This window comes from Harpia harpyja, chromosome 9 (genome assembly GCF_026419915.1).
Source record: "Harpia harpyja isolate bHarHar1 chromosome 9, bHarHar1 primary haplotype, whole genome shotgun sequence".
NCBI lineage: Eukaryota > Metazoa > Chordata > Aves > Accipitriformes > Accipitridae > Harpia > Harpia harpyja.
Window position 1 is genome coordinate 12,488,300 of NC_068948.1, and position 18,232 is coordinate 12,506,531.

General features: G+C 37.4%; 1 protein-coding gene across 14 annotated transcripts in view; it reads left to right on the forward strand.

Annotated features, from left to right (window-relative positions):
• Nucleotides 1-18,232, forward strand: part of ANKRD27 (ankyrin repeat domain 27) — a 50,504-nt gene that overhangs the window by 23,394 nt on the left and 8,878 nt on the right. For 12 of the 14 annotated variants that reach the window (XR_008236679.1, XR_008236680.1, XR_008236678.1 and 9 more), the window contains 11 exons: nt 1,158-1,250; nt 2,084-2,211; nt 2,664-2,746; nt 3,603-3,718; nt 4,511-4,603; nt 4,984-5,181; nt 5,503-5,562; nt 5,667-5,786; nt 9,422-9,466; nt 15,644-15,766; nt 17,545-17,742. Coding sequence is in view for 11 of the 14 variants with exons in the window: in XM_052797218.1 (XP_052653178.1) it covers nt 1,158-1,250; nt 2,084-2,211; nt 2,664-2,746; nt 3,603-3,718; nt 4,511-4,603; nt 4,984-5,181; nt 5,503-5,562; nt 5,667-5,786; nt 9,422-9,466; nt 15,644-15,766; nt 17,545-17,742 (1,257 nt within the window). In the remaining 3 variants the exon portion in view is untranslated. The remainder of the gene's footprint in view (nt 1-1,157; nt 1,251-2,083; nt 2,212-2,663; nt 2,747-3,602; nt 3,719-4,510; nt 4,604-4,983; nt 5,182-5,502; nt 5,563-5,666; nt 5,787-9,421; nt 9,467-15,643; nt 15,767-17,544; nt 17,743-18,232) is intronic. The other 2 variants (XM_052797222.1, XM_052797220.1) reach the window with 2 other exon arrangements.

The window sequence follows — 18,232 nt, forward strand, 5'->3', positions numbered from 1 at the left end:
GAGTCTTTCCATTTCTAGGGAGATAGTCATTATCCAAAAACAACATCCAAAGAAATTATATTTACTGCCAACCATAAGCAGTGGTTGATCAGAATCAACTATGTGCGACTGTTTCCATCTACTTTCTTAGAAAGTGTTTTCTTTACATTGTTGGTTTTATTTTATGTGAGGTTCAATGTTGCTGTTTCAAAATCTGACTCTACTTAAGAATTTTCACATAGTTTTGGAAGGATATGTATTCTTTAGTGCATCCTGAAGTTGTATCATCAGATTTCTCAGAAAATGGGAAGTACCGATGTGAGAGTTGCGCTACATGTCTGCTTAGCTCAGTCTCCAATTTTCAAGAAGTGACCAGTAGGAAACACTATATGAGTGAGTCTCTTACAGAGTAATGCTTCACTTGGTACGGTCTTTTATTTTCCAGCAAGTAGCAGAGAGTTCAACGGAGTCTTTGAGTCAGAGTTTTATCAGGGTCATCTTTTTTAATAGCCACCAGTAGACATGTCTTACATGAATTTGTCTAATGCCTTTTTGGGTCCATTTATACTTTTGATTTTTGCAACTTCCTGTAGCAATGAGTTCTACAATAAGAGAACATTTTTTCTCTTCTCTCTTCTCTCCATTCCCTGCCCAGACCTAATGTGTGATGATTTTGCTGGACATCCCAGTTCTTATATTTTGAGGAATAGTGGATATTGATTCTTCACATGTTTTCTTTGAATTTTTTGTGATTTTTATAGACCATTGTGGCAAAGTCAGACTTTTCCAGAGTGAAGAATCCTAATTTCTCCTCGTAAGAAAGCTGCATTGCACTTCTTACAGTTCTTGTTGTCTTTTTTAATGTCTTTTCTAGTTTTGCTGTGTTCTTTTTTAGATGGTACAACCATAATTTCATTAATGCTCAGTTGGTTCATGGAGAATTACAGTAAAAGAATATTCTGGTGAACATCTACTTACAATTTTCTTGAACAGGTGTGCGGTCTTTCAAGTCTCAGAATCCTAAATGTGAAACTAACTTAGGTTTTATGTGCATCTGATAATTCATAAGTGGCAAATGCAGTGTTTAATATTTTTAAAAGTTAATTCCACTGTTAAGGTACTTTACTTTTGCCTGTAAATGAGTATATAGATAATCAATCTATATATTTTATTTTCAGGAATCTGAGAGACTGTGTGACAAGCTGCTTTTAAGACAAAGGATGAACTTGTTGTCCCAGATGTCTGCTACTCCAGTAGACTGCTTATTTAAGGTTAATAACTTTTATGGCAGAATATGTATGTACTTATGTATTGCATATTTATATCCCTCCCTTTCTGCGGTTTTCTGAAATGTAATGCAGTGTTAATTACATTAGTACTGTGAAATGTGTTTTAGTAGATGCTAAAAGTGTGGTTTGAATCTAGTGCATTTCTGGGCCAAAACGTTACCAAGTTAATATAATCTTACGGATTTCAGCGTGTTATACGAAATATGGAAGCAAATGAGGATGAAATGCTACTGCTGTGGGTATTGATTGGCCCATTTAATGCACAGATGTGATATTACTATCTAGTTGTCTCTCACAGCTTTTAGTGCTTGAAATTGAAAGGGTTTTCTGAAATAATTTAAATGTGGTCACCTGACAGCTTCTTCATATTATATGTTAATATCATATTGTCATTCTAAAAGAATTTTGCCTATACAAGGACACAAAGCAGAGCTTCTAATTATATGTGTTCACAGCTTATGGCTGGAGACTTAGTAATTTTACAGAAATGTTTTTGCACAGAGGGAACTCAATTTCGTGACTGAGTCTAAAGAGAACAATAGGAATTGTTTTAATTTTTTATAGAAAATGAAGTAAGCCAAGAACAGATTCTTTTTAATACTGATTGCCCATTAGGGGGTTTTGTGCTGTGACATTGTTCATTTCTGCTTTCTAATGCTTGAATACATGTCTTTTATAATTGGTTCCTTTTGTTTTGTGCTTCAGTAAATTACTCTATTTTTTGTGTGGTTGTTTTGTTTTGGTTTTTTTTTTCCCTTAAAAGGAGGCTTTTTATATTGGGTCCTCATTCTCTTTCTTCTCTTGGCTTTTGGTAGCATATTGCTTCAGGTAATCAGGAGGAAGTGGAGCGATTACTAAGTCAAGGTGACAGTGATAAAGACACTGTACAGAAAATGTGTCATCCACTCTGTTACTGTGACAAATGTGAGAAGCTAGTTTCTGGGTAAGCCCTTTTCATCTCCACAAATACACAAAAAGCTATGTAAAAGTCTTCATCTAAGATTCACTTTAGAAAGTATGCTGCTTTTGGTTATAGAGGAAGTTGGTAACACCTCAGGATGTAGTAGAGAGCGTACGTTCGTGTGGTTTGAAAAAGCAGAAGAAATACTAGGAGAGTATTGAATGCCTTGGAACCAGCCAATTTTGTGATGGAGGCTGTATGTCCTTTGGTAAATGTGGTGTGAAATGTTTCTTCTCTTGAACCTAACTTACATATCTTGCACAACCACACCTCTTAACAAAATGTACAACTTTGTATAGAATAATTTATGAAAGGATAAAGGATAGAAACTTCCAAAATCAGTTTTTGTTGGCCTTTGCAATTTTTCTCTTTCTCTCCTCCTTACCGCTGCTGCGTGGGTAACTGAGCTGCTTTTAAACCATTGTGTTTTAAAGGAAACTGAATGATCCTTCCATTATCACTCCATTTTCCCGAGATGACCGGGGGTATACACCACTTCATATAGCTGCTATTTGTGGTGAGTATTGGTTTTCTTCACTAGTGTTTTCTACTCCTTACGTTCCTTATCTTTACGTTAGCATGTTTTCCAACTTTACATTAAAGAGTGTATTTTGCATTAAATTGTTTTCTACTTGTTTGCTATGGAACCTGGTATCTTGGCACAGACTGAAGTTATTGTGTATTCTTTTAAGCTCTGTTTCTTATGGCTAAGTTATTGTTTGTTTGTTTGCTGGCTGTTTACTTTTGCCTTAGCGATTACCACAGTAGTTTGCTCTTTACCTGTGAAAAAAGTAAAAATGTGTCATCAGAAACCAGTCTTGTTTTAAAGAACTGGCAGATTGAGACATTAATCTTTTCTCTCTCCTGCAGCTGGCTATGCATGGTAGATCTGTACCATCTCCTGTCTTGTAATGTTCATTATGCCATTGATCTTACATTTATTAGAAGATGTATTAATTTTCTTAGTGAGTTTTTTTTAATAAATAATTTCCTTTTTTTACTATTATCTTGAATCCCAATGGGAGAGTGCTTTGTGTGACAGGGCTTTATTTTCTCTTCTTCTCTTACTCATAAGATACAAGCATAGCTTGGGAGAGTGCTTTGTGTGACAGGGCTTTATTTTCTCTTCTTCTCTTACTCATAAGATACAAGCATAGCTTGCTTTTAGCTAGAGGTTCTTTTATGGAGCTTTGACGTTGAGTAATCTGCAACAAAAAAAAAGAAATGGGAAGGAAGTGAATATACAGTATATAGAAACATGGTATGCAGAAATGCAGGGTGTCTTAGTTTATAGTCCATGTTTGAATTTGAAAAGTAGCAATGTTCTTGTGCAAAGTTTACTTCTTTCTTTTAATGTTTGCATATTTTTCAAGGGCAAACATCACTAGTGGATTTACTAGTAGCCAAAGGAGCCATCGTCAATGCTACAGATTATCACGGTTCAACTCCACTTCACCTTGCCTGTCAGAAAGGATATCAAAATGTTACAGTAAGCACCAAAAGGCTTAATTAGAAATAAAAACAAATACTTAAACTAAATAATAAATATATGACTCTTATTAAGCTGTTCTACTGTTACTGTCATTTAGGTCTTCTGAGAAGCTTTTACCAGAACTCTGTATGCTGTCAGAATTGAGGGTCTTTTATCACTGTAGTTTGCATGATATTTTATTTTTTCCTATACTGCAAGGTTTTCACCCATTTGTAATAACCAAGCAATTGACAGCTATGCATGCCTGATAATTCATCCGTTTTATTAATACAAATCTCTAGTAGGTAGTACAAATAGAGAACCTGTTAACATCTCTGCTCTTGATTAAGACAGAAGAACCATTGCAGTCATTGGAGTGAATTAAATGACTTCACGTTGTGGTTGGGTAGACTGTGTAACTACATTAATTATTGTGTACTTGAATTTTATATATGTGAGATTCTTTAATTAGCATTGTTGAAATTAAGCTGTGTCTTCACTTACATAGGCTCTTAAAATACAGGATAAATTATCATATAGTATATGTATTGCAATGTTTGCTGCAGTAGATGATTCATTTTTTCAATGACAACTCTGAATATGTAAGAAGCAGCTTTTATTTGATTCTTAGGGTAGAGCAAAACCAGTCCTGTAATGCCAAGAGAGTAGTGTCTGAAACAGGAGAGACGTAGCTAGTTTCTCATGAAGTGCTTCATCATGGTAGAAACCAAAAGGAATCTACAGAGTAACAATTGTTTGTCCATTAATTTTTTAGTTACTTAAATGTCTACTTTTATTTTTCCTTGTAAGCTTCTCTTATTGCACTATAAGGCAAGTACTGATGTTCAGGACAATAATGGAAATACTCCACTTCATTTAGCCTGCACTTATGGTCATGAGGATGTAAGTAATTGTTTTGTAACGTACTAAATGGACCTTCTAATGGAATGGAATTAAACTGTGATGCAAATTTGCACTAAACTTCCACGTTATAAAGAGTAAATAAAAAAGATTTGGAGGCTAACTATTTAATGCTGTAAATTAGGACTTTATTCAGTAGTTCATAGAAGTTTTTATGATGCGTTCACATTAAAGATAGTAGTATTGTGCAAATTTAGTTGAATTATTTAACTCTTTGTTTAATGACGCTGAACTGTAAAAGCGTGCCCTTTAAGCAATGGATTATATGAGCAGCAATGAAAAAAACCTTTTTAGGATTGCACACATTGTATGAATTGAGAGACAATACTATAGTTTATTGATAGCTTTCCTTTTCTTTCCAGTGCGTCAAAGCTTTAGTCTACTATGATGTGCGTTCCTGTAGACTAGATATTGGTAATGAAAAGGGAGATACTCCTCTCCATATAGCTGCTCGTTGGGGCTATCAAGGGATCATAGAAGTGCTTTTGCAAAATGGGGCAAATCCAGAAATTCAAAACCGGATGAAGGAGACTTCCCTACAGTGTGCATTAAATTCCAAGGTATTCCTCTTTATCTTCTAGCCTGATTTCTTTCTGATGCAATTCCATGGAGATGTAGATGCTTACCTGCTAATAGGATTTTGTGGTCTGGTACTATCAAAGTGAAAATGTATGTTTCACTTTAAGGAAGAAAGGTCACATTTTAAATCTAATAGCACGAATACAGTCTGTGGTATAGAACATAAACTTGTAAATGGGTACTTCTAATCTGCTCAGTCATAATCTGTTACTAATATTAGGTTGTCGGCTAATTTGTGTTTCAGTCAGTACAATCTTCTTTAAGTGAAGTTACATTAGTTCTCTATTAATATTTTTATGCAGATTTTGTCATTGATGGAATTAAACTATCTAACGTTTGAGAGAGGACAGAGTGCTTCTGAGGTAACAACCAATGCAAGTTGCTAAACTTTTTTTGCCTATGTTTAACCTGCTTAATCTGATACGTAACTTTTTCTGGGTGTTTTGTTTTGTTTTCCAACTTCAAGTCACCACTTAGGTCTCCTCAGCACTCAACAGAAACTTTCAGCAGAGGATCATCTATCTCAAGCCTGTCATCAGCATCAACTGATATAAGGCAAGAAGAAGTAAAAAATAGTAATAAAGAGGTAAGACTGAGGTATAAGTTTTGACAATAAGCAAAGTGAAGGAAGCTAGAAAGGTGATATTTTGCAACACTGTTTTAAACTGGTTCTTCAGGAATAGCCTTCTGTCTGGTTTGGAAAATTATATGCTGCTATCCTCAGGTGCTTCTCATCTCAGTATCTAAACACTTATTTTTGAATGGTATCAACTGCTCTGCTGGTTATTTCTTGGGAAAAATTGAAAACATATTTGGAGTAGTTGTTAGATTTACTGCAGTTAACTATGCAATTTGAGAACTTGTTCAGGTTTACAAAATTATAATGGCCATCGGCGCCCCAAGGACCTTGCTGTCCTGTCCAGGAATTAAATGCCATCGTTGGCTTACAAAGTCTGTCAGGGAAAAGAGACTAATACAGGCATACTGACAACTTAACAAACTAGAATGTTAAGACAAGCTTTCAAAATCGGCATAGGAAATCAATTTTGTAGCATGTGAAGAAGTACACACTATATACTGAATATCTTGCACATATGCCTCTGCTGATTATGCTCTGCTCACACCAGCCAAAGTGCTGTCCTCTGAATTTTTTCATGTGGGACTTCAGATCCATACTTTCCATTTATCCCCTCCTAAGACTGTCATATCACCACTCCTTCTGATGCTTCTCTATTTTTTTCCCAGTCTTCCTCTTCCATTTTTTTTCCAAATTGACATCCTGAGTATTTTTGTCTCTCTGTATCGCCTCTACATTCAGATTCTTCCTTTTCCTGCTATTAAAAGGTTCTTCTCTTGCCCAAAGTTTCTGTTTTCTAAAAATGTTCAAGAAATGCAAAGATGTAAAGTTTGACTGGACAACATTACTTCACGCTTCATTATCAGTTACTCTATGAGAGCCTGAATGTAGGAGTGTACCTCCTTGTTTGTACAGAGGCAAGCACTCTAAATAAGGTCTAATATACATAAAAGTTCACCTCATAGATCAAGGATTTATTTTTCCTTAAAGGAACAAATTTATCACACCCAAGAGCTAAGACTAGTTCAAACCAGGGAAAAAGATTACAAGAAGCTTACACCTTAGATTCTTGGGGTTAATGACCTTCTCCTGTAATCCAGCTTTAGTTCATTTCTGTTTGCCAAGTTTCACATGGGCTCACTGCTCTTATTCTTACTAAGCAAAGAGGCAAGGTCATAATCCTGAGAGAGCTCCGTGAAGGCAGTGCCACTGGAAGTAATGGGAAGCTGTTAAGGTCAGTTTTCCAGACTTGAAGGCTTAGACCATGAATTAAGAGGTTCCAGTTAAATCTTTATTAATCAATACTGCTACTGAATTAAACTCTTTGCTTAAATGAGCCAGTCATGGTGTATGTCTCGTATGTGGCTTGTTTACAGCTTAGAAAAGAGAGAGTAAAAGAGCCAGCCATGTAAATTTGGAACTTCCTCTGTTCAAACTAATAACTCCTTGCACAGTTTCTGTTCAGCAACAGAAAAACTGAGCATGTGAGTGAATTGCAGTAGATTTGTTTCATCTATTTTTACATTTAAAGGAAGGTGCTTCTGTTCCATGGAGGAGTGAGAAAGCAAACTGGGAAGATGGGGAAATGCGTGTGGCAGACATTTTGCCCTAAGTACTCTTAATAAATTATCTATAAGCTGCATAACAGATGTTGTATGCTTCTCCACTGCTAGAGCCTGAGGCAGTTTTTAGAACTGTAAGGAAGTTGTTATTTTTGGAAAGAAATTATCAGAGCTTGTGGGTCACTTGCTATTACTGTTAGGCATCTTGTATGTGATAAGACTGGCTCCTGAAAATCATCAAGATCTTTACATTCTCCGGTGACATTATCCTATATGATTAGGGGAAATTTATGGGAGGCACAGATCTCCCTAGTATATATAGTCCATTTTAGATGTATATGTGTAGAGACTGGGATTCGGCTCACCTAACTTCAGATGTCTGAAAGACAATTGTCTTACCTTTAGACATCTATTTTCCTTCCTTAGTCAGTGGAGAGAAATTGGTACCTCCAGAGAGGAATTAATCTCAGACGTGCTTAGTTTGACCTGAGTTGCACTCGAGCATCATTCGTTCACTGCATTCTGCTCTGTAGTTATAAGAGAGGGAGTTTAAATGACTGGCTTAGATTTAGACAGCTAACTTTTAGACATTCAAAGTTAGGAAAGAGGAATCCTGCCTTGAGTGCCTAGTGCATGACTTCAAGGAGCTTCACCTTGTATTAGAAAGGTAGTAATAAAATAAAACAAAACTTAGCAGCTTTCCTTAAAGGAGATAAAAACGGATGGAGAGGTTTAATCTAGCCTCTGATCTTTCAGCTGTAGATGTGTCCTGTTCTGCTAAAACCCTGAAGAAAGAGATCAGACCAGTAAAACACAACTTCCTTTTAGTCTCATTCTTCCTTGTTTGCTTTACCAAACACTGGTGTGAGTCAGCAAGATAGTAATTTCTAGATAAAGATTGAAATGTGACTGTAGCTGTTACTCCATGACATCTTCAACTTGGAAGATGTTTCTTAATAGTGAAACAACTTTGTTTACACAGCAGCATCTTTGGTGATTGTAGCACAGTGCTAGAATAATTTGCTATAATGCTGAAACGGACTTTCACAAAGCTTATTATCTTCAACAATCTGCAGAGGCCAGTCAAGTTGCCTATTGATAGTACTAATGGACTCTCCCTGCCCTTTTCTATCAGGTTAGGTCTCAACTCCATGTGTGAGTAGAGAATCAGAGGAGAAGTGGGGAGACAAGTACATCTCATTCTCCTGCTTTTACAAGCAATCGGAGGCATCAGGGGGATGGCATCAATGCACTGCAGAGCACCTTCCATCTCTTCTTCCCCCCGCTTGCCTCTTTCCCCCCTGCAGAGCTCATAAACAGGAGAATACCTACACCAAACAGTCATGCTCAGGCATCAGCTTGCCTGAGCATACACATACTTAACTGGTCTAATGCTGGTCCCCTGGAATAACTCTCTGAGTTGAAGAGACCTGGCTTTTGCTAATGCATACCCTTTGATATTTACATCTTCTTGGATTTTAAGTAAGAAAACAAATTTCATACTTACAATCAAGTTATATTTGTAAGTGTTTGGTTTTTAACATAGGAATAAACCAGTAATCTGCAGATGTGAACAATTGGAAAGCATCTTTTTCATCTTAAACTGTTGTTCCTCAAATAGCAAAATAAAACCTGCCATCCTTTGTGCTTCTGGTAGCATATAGTAGCTCAGCAAGAGTCCAAACAGTACTAGTGTTTATCAGGGTAGAAATTTGTCTTGAGTAGGGATTTTTACTGTTAGGTTCACAATAGAAATGCATGGCCAGCTGCTGCTGAGCAGCATGATAAAGTATATCAGCTTACATGGCTTTGCTTATGTGTGGACTACATGTTCTCTATTTAGGTAAGTACTGTTTATCTTTAATCAAGTCAGAGATCATCAAATGGCCACAGGCCTTGCACAGCTTTTGTATTTCATAAAGAAGAAGGTTTTTCCTTTAAAACTTTATCAATAAATATGAAATGGGCTAGCAGTAATCCTACCACATGAGCTTAGGAGGTTAACAAAGGACACAGGATTTTCTGTGTACAGCTTAATACCAATACTAACGAAGCAAATAAATTTGTTTTCTTAATACATAGGTGGAAAAACTCCTAAGAGCAGTTGCTGATGGAGATCTGGAAATGGTGAGTCTTCGCGTGGCTGTTGAATATTATTGAATTCCAATTTACCTCATTGAAATTGAGGAAGTTATTTGTAAATAATATCAAGTGAGGAATGCTTTGGGTAATACCTTCCTTCAGCAACAATTAATCAAATTCAGCTCATTTTCTGCAAAGAATATTCACTCCGTGTCCCCAAATTATTTTACCTACAGTGCTTTAAAGCCCATTATTTTGACATTTCCATGACCTCTTGCACTAAAGAAGTTACTTTAAATTGAATAATTCCTTTGTGAAGGCCTGTCATTTAAAAATGTATGCATAGTCACCTCTAGGAGATGCAAAGAACTTGGGAAGAACAACATTCAGGGCAGGCATGTTGAAAAGAAATATTGCGGGAAAGAGCAATTCATTTGCTTGCAGGTGCTCGAGCTGCACTGTCAAATGCTGTTCTTAGATGGGGGCATGATGCACTGAAGAGCTGTAAAAAGATACATATACTTATGTCACAATATTGGACTGGATATGCAGTCAGCACAAAACAAAACAAAAAAAGCAAAATAGATGAGTTTTCAGGTAAACCTGATTTTTGACAGCAAAGCCAATAGAAAGTGTTATTATTCCCAGTTGCTCGTGCCTATGTCACAGAAGTGCATTGTATCTTTTCTCGTATGTAAGTTGATGCATGTGCTGGAGTGGCAATGCTGTACACCAGTTCTGGAAATCGAATGGTGGGATTAACAGTTTGCAGTTTTTTGACTTAAGAAGCGTTCCAGTAATACAGTGTGTTTAAATCCACAACTTCCTAAATTGTCAGGTTCTCTAATGCTTTGAATATTGTCTACTCTTTATTGTGTGTTTACTGCATGTAAAAATCGTGCATAGGTACTATAAATGAAAAATGAGCTCTTTTTTTGTTTGTTGTGATACCTTTTTATTAATGTTTCATACAGAGAGGAAATTTAGGTGACTCCAGTCAGTACAGAGAATTTAGCTCAGGGGCATTCCCTGTAGTTTGGATTTCACTTCAAATGGATAGCTGATGGCTATAATCATACCAGTTTCAGAGTTGATGTTCTGTAAATTGTGATACTTACCACCTGTTTTGACATAGTTTTTAGTTACTATTGCCCTTTATTCCTGAAAATTTGAACAATAAGGTACTTCCAATGTTATTCTACTGAAAAATTGAAGATGACACAGAAATCTTCAGAAGTTTTGTCTTTGGAAAGATGTATAAGGCTGTACATTTCTAAATTATTTTGTAGTTCACAGAACAAAATCATGAACCCATGTGAGAATGCAGGGTTTCTCTGCTGGATGCATGTTCTGAAAAATTTGTTTAGGTGATATGTACCAGGAGTTACAGATGCTAATGAAGCATCACACAGTCATAATAAAATAGATAATCTGCATCATAAAATACATACCATGTTAATATTGATTCTGTCATGGTTTATTCCAGTTAGATGATAGAAACAAATTAATTTATCAACTGATAGAGGAAAGAACTGTTCAGTTGTTAAGTAAATATCATTATCCTAGTTTACAATGTAACTTAATCTTAGTAATTATTTCCAGGTCAGCCCTTAAGTCATTTCAAGAAGCAGCAATGCATACAGTGGTGATATTTACCATCTTCCTGGCAAGTAGTAAACATGAATGTATTACAATTAACTTTTCACAGACTTTGTGAAAATCTGAACTGCATCATGAAAAAAATTTAAAGAAAATTAAATGTAGTGCTATAATTTGCTGGAAAATTAGTATCTAGCACTGCTCAACAGATATCAGCAATGAAAAGCATGTAGAAACCTAATCTGTGCATTCATATGACAGAATCACCTTATACTCCTTGAGAAGCTGGCGTCTTGTGGCCTGGATAAGTGCACTATTCATTGGGTGAAAAACTGGCTGGATGGCCCAGCCCAGAGGGTAGTGGTGAATGGGGTGAAATCCAGTTGGTGGCGGGCCACGAGTGGTGTTCCCCAGGGCTCGGTGTTGGGCCCTGTTCTGTTTAATATCTTTATTGATGATTTGGATGAGGGGATTGAGTGCACCCTCAGCAAGTTTGCAGACGACAGCAAGTTGGGAGGCAGGGTCGATCTGCTTGAGGGTAGGGAGGCTCTACAGAGAGATCTGGACAGGCTGGATCGATGGGCTGAGGCCAATTGTATGAAGTTTAACACGGCCAAGTGCCGGGTCCTGCACTTGAGTCACAGCAACCCCATGCAGCGCTACAGGCTTGGGGAAGAGTGGCTGGAAAGCTGCCCGGCAGAGAAAGACCTGGGGGTGCTGGTTGACAGCCGGCTGAATATGAGCCAGCAGTGTGCCCAGGTGGCCAAGAAGGCCAACGGCATCCTGGCCTGTATCAGAAATAGTGTGGCCAGCAGGAGCAGGGAGGTGATCGTTCCCCTGTACTCGGCACTGGTGAGGCCGCACCTCGAGTACTGTGTTCGGTTTTGGGCCCCTCACGACAAGAAAGACATTGAGGTGCTGGAGCGTGTCCAGAGAAGGGCAACCAAGTTGGTGAGGGGCCTTGAGCACAAGTCTTATGAGGAGCGGCTGAGGGAGCTGGGGTTGTTCAGTCTAGAAAAGAGGAGGCTGAGGGGAGACCTTATCGCTCTCTACAACTACCTGAAAGGGGGTTGTAGTGAGGTGGGTGTTGGTCTCTTCTGTCAGGTGGCTGGAGATAGGACAAGAGGAAATGGCCTCAAGTTGAGGCAAGGAAGATTTAGGTTAGATATTAGGAAAAAGTTTTTTACTGAGAGGGTTGTCAAACATTGGAATGGGCTGCCCAGGGAAGTGGTTGATTCACCATCCCTCGAGGTATTCAAAAAGCGAGTGGACAGGGTACTCCAGGGCATGGTTTAGGGGGCATGGTTAATGGTTGGACTTGATGATCTTGAAGGTCTTTTCCAACCGAAATGATTCTATGATTCTATGATTTTTTGTGGCTTTACTTTCCACATCGCTCAAGTTCATGTAAAACTGTTCATTATAAACAGAATTGTGCAATTGGATGGCAAAGGTTACAGTTTGCATATCTATTGAAAAAACATAGTTATTTAAAAACTCTTTATCTTGTTCTGACAGACTGAGGTCTGTCTCCATAGGAACAGAAGCAGCAGTAGGGTCATTAGTGCTGTTGTAGATTTCCGCTGTGACAGCCAATTGAGCTTTGCAAGAGAAGGCATTAAAAAAAAAAATGCTATGAAACTGGAAGATCTAAAAAAATAAAATAGTATTACACTGTGATTGTTCAGGAAGCCAGAAAACAACCTTTGTCGCCATCAAAGCATCTGCAAACTTCAAAAGCAAGTATGCTTTAGATTGGAGATAATGATGTTAATCAATGACAGTTACTTTAATTAGCTGACTCAATGGCAACTGATTCCACATTTTGAAAAAAAACTTAGCCTACTATGGTAAATTTTCTTTGTCTGTAGTGAGAAAGAGATATTTTGAGACAGTATGGAGGGTATATCTGTATAGAAAGGATTAAGCTTTATTCCCAAAATACGTTTTAGAGTTATGCAGCAGCATTTTTTGGAGGAGGTTCTCAAACTGTACTTTTTATGTGTTTGTTGTTTGCTGAATTGGTAGAAAATTATTATAGCTCCATTATTGGTGGAGACTGTTAACGGTTGTCTTAGTCCATTGTATATTGCTTAGAGCCATATAAAGGCTTTGTTCAAAGTCACTAAAGTATGGCGTGGAAGTAGTCAATACTGCTTAACATCAATTTTTGGTCTTTCATTCTTTGTGATTGAATTTGGTGGTCAGGTGTACGCCACAGCTCCTTAGTGGTGGATGAACCATTCAGCTTTCAACAAAGATACTTAGATTTAAAAAACCAAGCAAATAAAAAAAACCCCTTTTATTATTGGAGTGGGATAACAGTAGAACAGACCTGGGATGTTACAGAACCTCTTCTGTTAAATATTTGAGAAGAGATTGGTCAAACGTCGGTCAATGCTATTAACGAAGAATTGACTTTGTCTCAGTGTAGAATACTGGATTAGGCACTCTTCTGAAGTTCCTTCCACCCGCCTAGTCTTGACTCTTCTGGTGGAATGGATATGTGTAAATCCACCACAAAAAACCCAAATCTCTTGTATAAAATAAATCTTGTGGAGCAGCTAAAAGTCTGGCATACAGCGTACAGTGCCCCTGGAATGCTCTGCTAAATATTACAGGACGTGTGTTACTCTGCGATGTAAACAAGGTTTTAGATGACAAGTTAACTGGCAAAGGGAGATTATGGACAATTTCCTGAGATGCTTCAGTGTGTGTCTGCTTAAAAGTACATTTAACCTTTTGACCAAAAAACCTTTAAACCAAAAAACCCGAGGCTATTCCACTGTAATTATAAAGAGGTATGCATGGGAGTAGCATGTTCAGATTTTTGGTGAGACATTGGTATTGGTATGTTGCGAGCTGCCTATTTGGATAATGAGAGCAGCACTATTGAGTTGTGATAGAAGAAGGAGAAAGTGTCAGTTGTGAGTGTCTTGGTCAGTCTGCAGGGAAACGGGAAAGTGAAGGGACAGTAATATTTATTTTAGACATGTACAAATACAGCAAATAGTAAACCTTCACTGATCAGGCCTTCTGTAAACAGACAAGCTTGAGAGAAGATTTCTTTTTACTCCAGAGCGCAACGTGGAATTTGGAGGGAAAGTAATATTCTCTGTGAAAAACATCCCTCTGCTGTCTCAATTATGTTATCATTCAGAATCAGGTATATGGCCCTCACTAGTTGTCCTAGGATTTATTCTAGCTGCATCTGTTTAATTGGATAAATTATTAATGTGAGTTTGGTTTCCCAGAGCTCCCTTAATGGTAAGAAGCAGAACTTGCTGACAAGCGTGAGAGTAAACACAGTGGGAGGAACCTGTAGGAAATTCCTTTCTCCCCATTCTCTTCTTGACTAGCATCTGTATAGCTGTTGGATTGATCCAGTTCTGTGGCATCAAACCTGACCCAAATCCAGCAAAGATGCTTCTATCTTGGTTTCAGCAGAAAGTGGTTGCTCAATTTTGCTCCATGCCACTGTTCAGTGGGAGGCAAAGGACTAATCTTTCTTCACGGTGACAAGACAATCTTTTGACAGCTCTCTTAAAAGCTGCTAAAAAAAAAGAGTAAAAGGAAAACCCTTCACAAGATGACACGTATTACAGCTTCATACCCACTATGTAATCCTGTAACTTGTTGTGTGTGAGAATGTCCCAGAAGATCTGCTGGAGCTCTGAGAGATCTAGCCTCCACGCACAAGCGTCCTGATCTTCCTTCTGTCTTGGTTTTTGAGTGCTGTGATGTTAGCCCTTTTAATGCACTTAGAAAAAGGTGACTATTAATGTATTGTCCCTTGTCTTATGTGACCAATTTAATTCCCAGTTCTGTCTTGAGTTTCTGAAAGACTTGTCTCATTGAGCATAATACAAACTCAGATTGGTACACCAGATAGATGTCAGGCTTAACATTGCCAGATGGTGTAATAATGGAGACTTAGTACAGTCACTGTGAATTCTAAGATGTCTTTAGTTTACAGTGGATTAATGAATTTCAAGATAAAAATATATTTCTCTAAACAGCTTTTTTTTTGTTGCGTAAAATTTAATGTAAAATTAACATGCAGTAAGCATCACTGTTTGCAAATCGCACGTGAATGCTCTGAGTCTTAAGACTATCTTCATTGAAGGGCTTCTCTCTTCCTCAAAAATGAGGCATTGTACATTGAGGAAAAAGTGAAACTGTCAAGCTCCTGGGAAGTGACAGACCTAAGAAAAGTCAGTGTCCCTGCAAAGTTTTGGGCATCAGTTAAGTGTCGTCATCCTTGTCACTTCTTATGTTTGTTAAAGCAAAAGGTGAAACAAAATTCGTATTGACATGAGCTGGCACAAATCATCTGAGCTAAAGGGATTTGGAGGGTTTGAGACTAGGTGAATGCTGAAGTCTTGATTAGGCAGCAGGAAGTAATTTGTAATTTACTTCACTGCTGTATTTGGTGAACTTTCTAGCTCCTTTGTCAACAATAACATTTGATTTTTTTAATTTGGCCTGTGGGCAGCTGATGCTAGGAGGTAGCTGTATAGTCTCCCTGAGATATTCACAAGTGTATGTTTGTGAAATTTATGCAAATTTATTGGGACATGAAACCTTTAGACTCTGTAAAGGAAGACTTGCTTTTTATGCCAGGTACGTTACCTCTTGGAATGGATGGAAGAAGACTTAGAAGATGAGGATGATACAGCCAGTACATCAAAACCAGAATTCTGCCATCCATTATGCCAGTGCCCAAAATGTGGGCCAGCACAAAAGGTTGGAATATTCATTCTGTGAAAAGAATAATTTATATTCTTGTAATGTAACTTTTAGCTCTAGGGAAGTAGCATTCATATTGTCCAACACCTCTGTATCTCTGTCTAAAAAGCAATTAAATATGTACAGATCTTAACAGAGTTCATCTGATGTAATGAAATTGCTCTCTTTTTAATTGAACTGTAGAAAATTTTGGATACAGTAGCAATGTTCAAAGACTTGCTCAATATCTAATGGAGAGGAGAAACTTTGCAGTATGTTTTTAGAATATGTGGACTGCTGTCATTAAGGTTTGGACAACTTGGAATAAATGGGAAAAATCTTTTTCTAAGCCTCAGTTTCTCCTGGTTCTCTTTTATAGTTTACATTGCTAACTGTCACAGAGTATCTACTTACCTGTTAGTAATCAGTTTAGCAAGGAATACCTGTTAATCTTATAATGTAATGCTGATAAAGTCTTTTTTTAATTGCATGACATCTTTCATACAAGCTATATCTAAAACCTCTTCAGAGATTAAATACAGTTGCAAAGACTTCCTTTCCCCATATTTATCATGGACTGTAGAGGAAAATCAGGCTTTATAATTCTTTTTTTTTAAATTTAAATAAGGAATGATCCCAGCTTCTTGGAAATAGAAAACCAATTACTTTCCTTTCAGGAAGAAAATGTGTTGCTATGTCTGAAAGTATACATAACTGGATAAGTCATTGCAGAATAAACCAAAGTATAAATTTTCAGTGTATTGACTACTTTGAGGTAACAGTATCCATATCACTTAACTAAGAAAATGTGAGACGGCTTAACTTCTTCTAAATTCCTCACTGCTACCTTATGTTTGTTTTGTGCAGGCTATAAAAGTATGCTAGTTGTCTTTAAATGCTTCACATTCACACTGTGCTTTATTGTTTAGTAACGTGTCCATGTACCCTCAGTACAGAGATCATGTGCTAAAGATGCCAGAGCCTGAGATGATAAAAGTTCATTTTACTGGCAACAGGGGAAGGAGTGGCATTTGCTGTGGAATTCACTTGCCTACTGATTGAAAAGTAGAAAGAGCTTGTTAACTAATCTTAACCACTGTATTAGGTAGGCACACATTTAAAAGCACACTGAGGATAGGCAGAATGAAAGATTGTCTAGCACTGTAAATGCCCTACACAGTTTGCGAGAGGAGTAAAAAAGGATGTTCTGTACTGGTGTGTAAGTTGTCTTCCAGGTAGTTTCCTTATCTTGACTCCCCATGGAAGTCTGTTTTCTGGGCCAGTGCTACTTCCACATGAATTAAATTAGTTTTAGATTTTATCCTTATTACCTCGAGCTTCATGTAGCAGTAAAATAGGTGTGTAGTGTCTGTCTCAAAGAGCGTAAATGTCTGTATAAATGAAAGTAACTCATAATATTAACACTTACTCTCTATGTATGAGCATCCTAACAGCTATATAAAAACTAAGTTTTACTTCGTCTCAACCTGTGCTGCTTCAATATCATGTGCTTTCTTAATATCATGAGTACTTTGCCTGGAATTTCTCTATATGAAGCTATCATGTTGGAAGAAAAGAGAGAAAAATAAAACTCATTGTTCTGTTGAAAAATACTACCAAGCTGCTCTGGTTTACTAACTCTCTTCCTGAAGGTCTCAAATTAGGCTCTGTAGCAGAAATTCTTGTAATGTCCATCTACCTGTTTTGTATATACTTAGCAGGTATTTGGCTGCTTTTTGGTCAACAGAAAGTAGCATGATTAATTATACCATTTTGTTGTGTATTTTCCTCAACAGAAATTTGCAAGGATCTCTGCTAATGGACTTGGAGTAAATGTTTCAAACCAAGATGGTTTTACGCCATTGCATATGGCTGCACTGCATGGACACTCTGAACTTGTCTGTCTCTTGTTGAAACATGGGGCCAGTATCAGTGCGAAGAATGCAAAACATGCAGTTCCTCTTCATCTAGCCTGCCAGAAAGGTCACTTCCAGGTAACCGAGCCTTTTCATAAATGCAAGGTATTTAACACTTAATCACCAACAAAAAGCTGTTTTTTGAAATTACCAATAAATTATCAACAAGACTAAACCAGTAACAGTGAAAATTAGTTTGGTGATTCTGTTTTTTCTGTCAATGTCTAAAATATCCAGATGGAAAGGGGATCTTTCAACTGAAACAGTTTCAGTATAGGCACCTTTTCTTTCTAAGTGACCTGAAATAATGGTTTAATGAAAGTGCTGCAAATAGCTACTGTGATACATCAAACGCTTTAAAAATACCTTGTGCAGCTGAATCTTCCTATGTATTTTCTCTCTGTACCTTCTGTTCAAGGAGGTTACGTGTACATCTGTTGATGCAATGGACTTAGTATCTTCAAAAGCCACAGTATTAAATATTTACTGTATCTTCAACTCATTTAAGTAGATTGTGAGCCAAGTGGAGCTCTGAAGGTAGCAGATAACCTCATCCCTGACTTCAAGT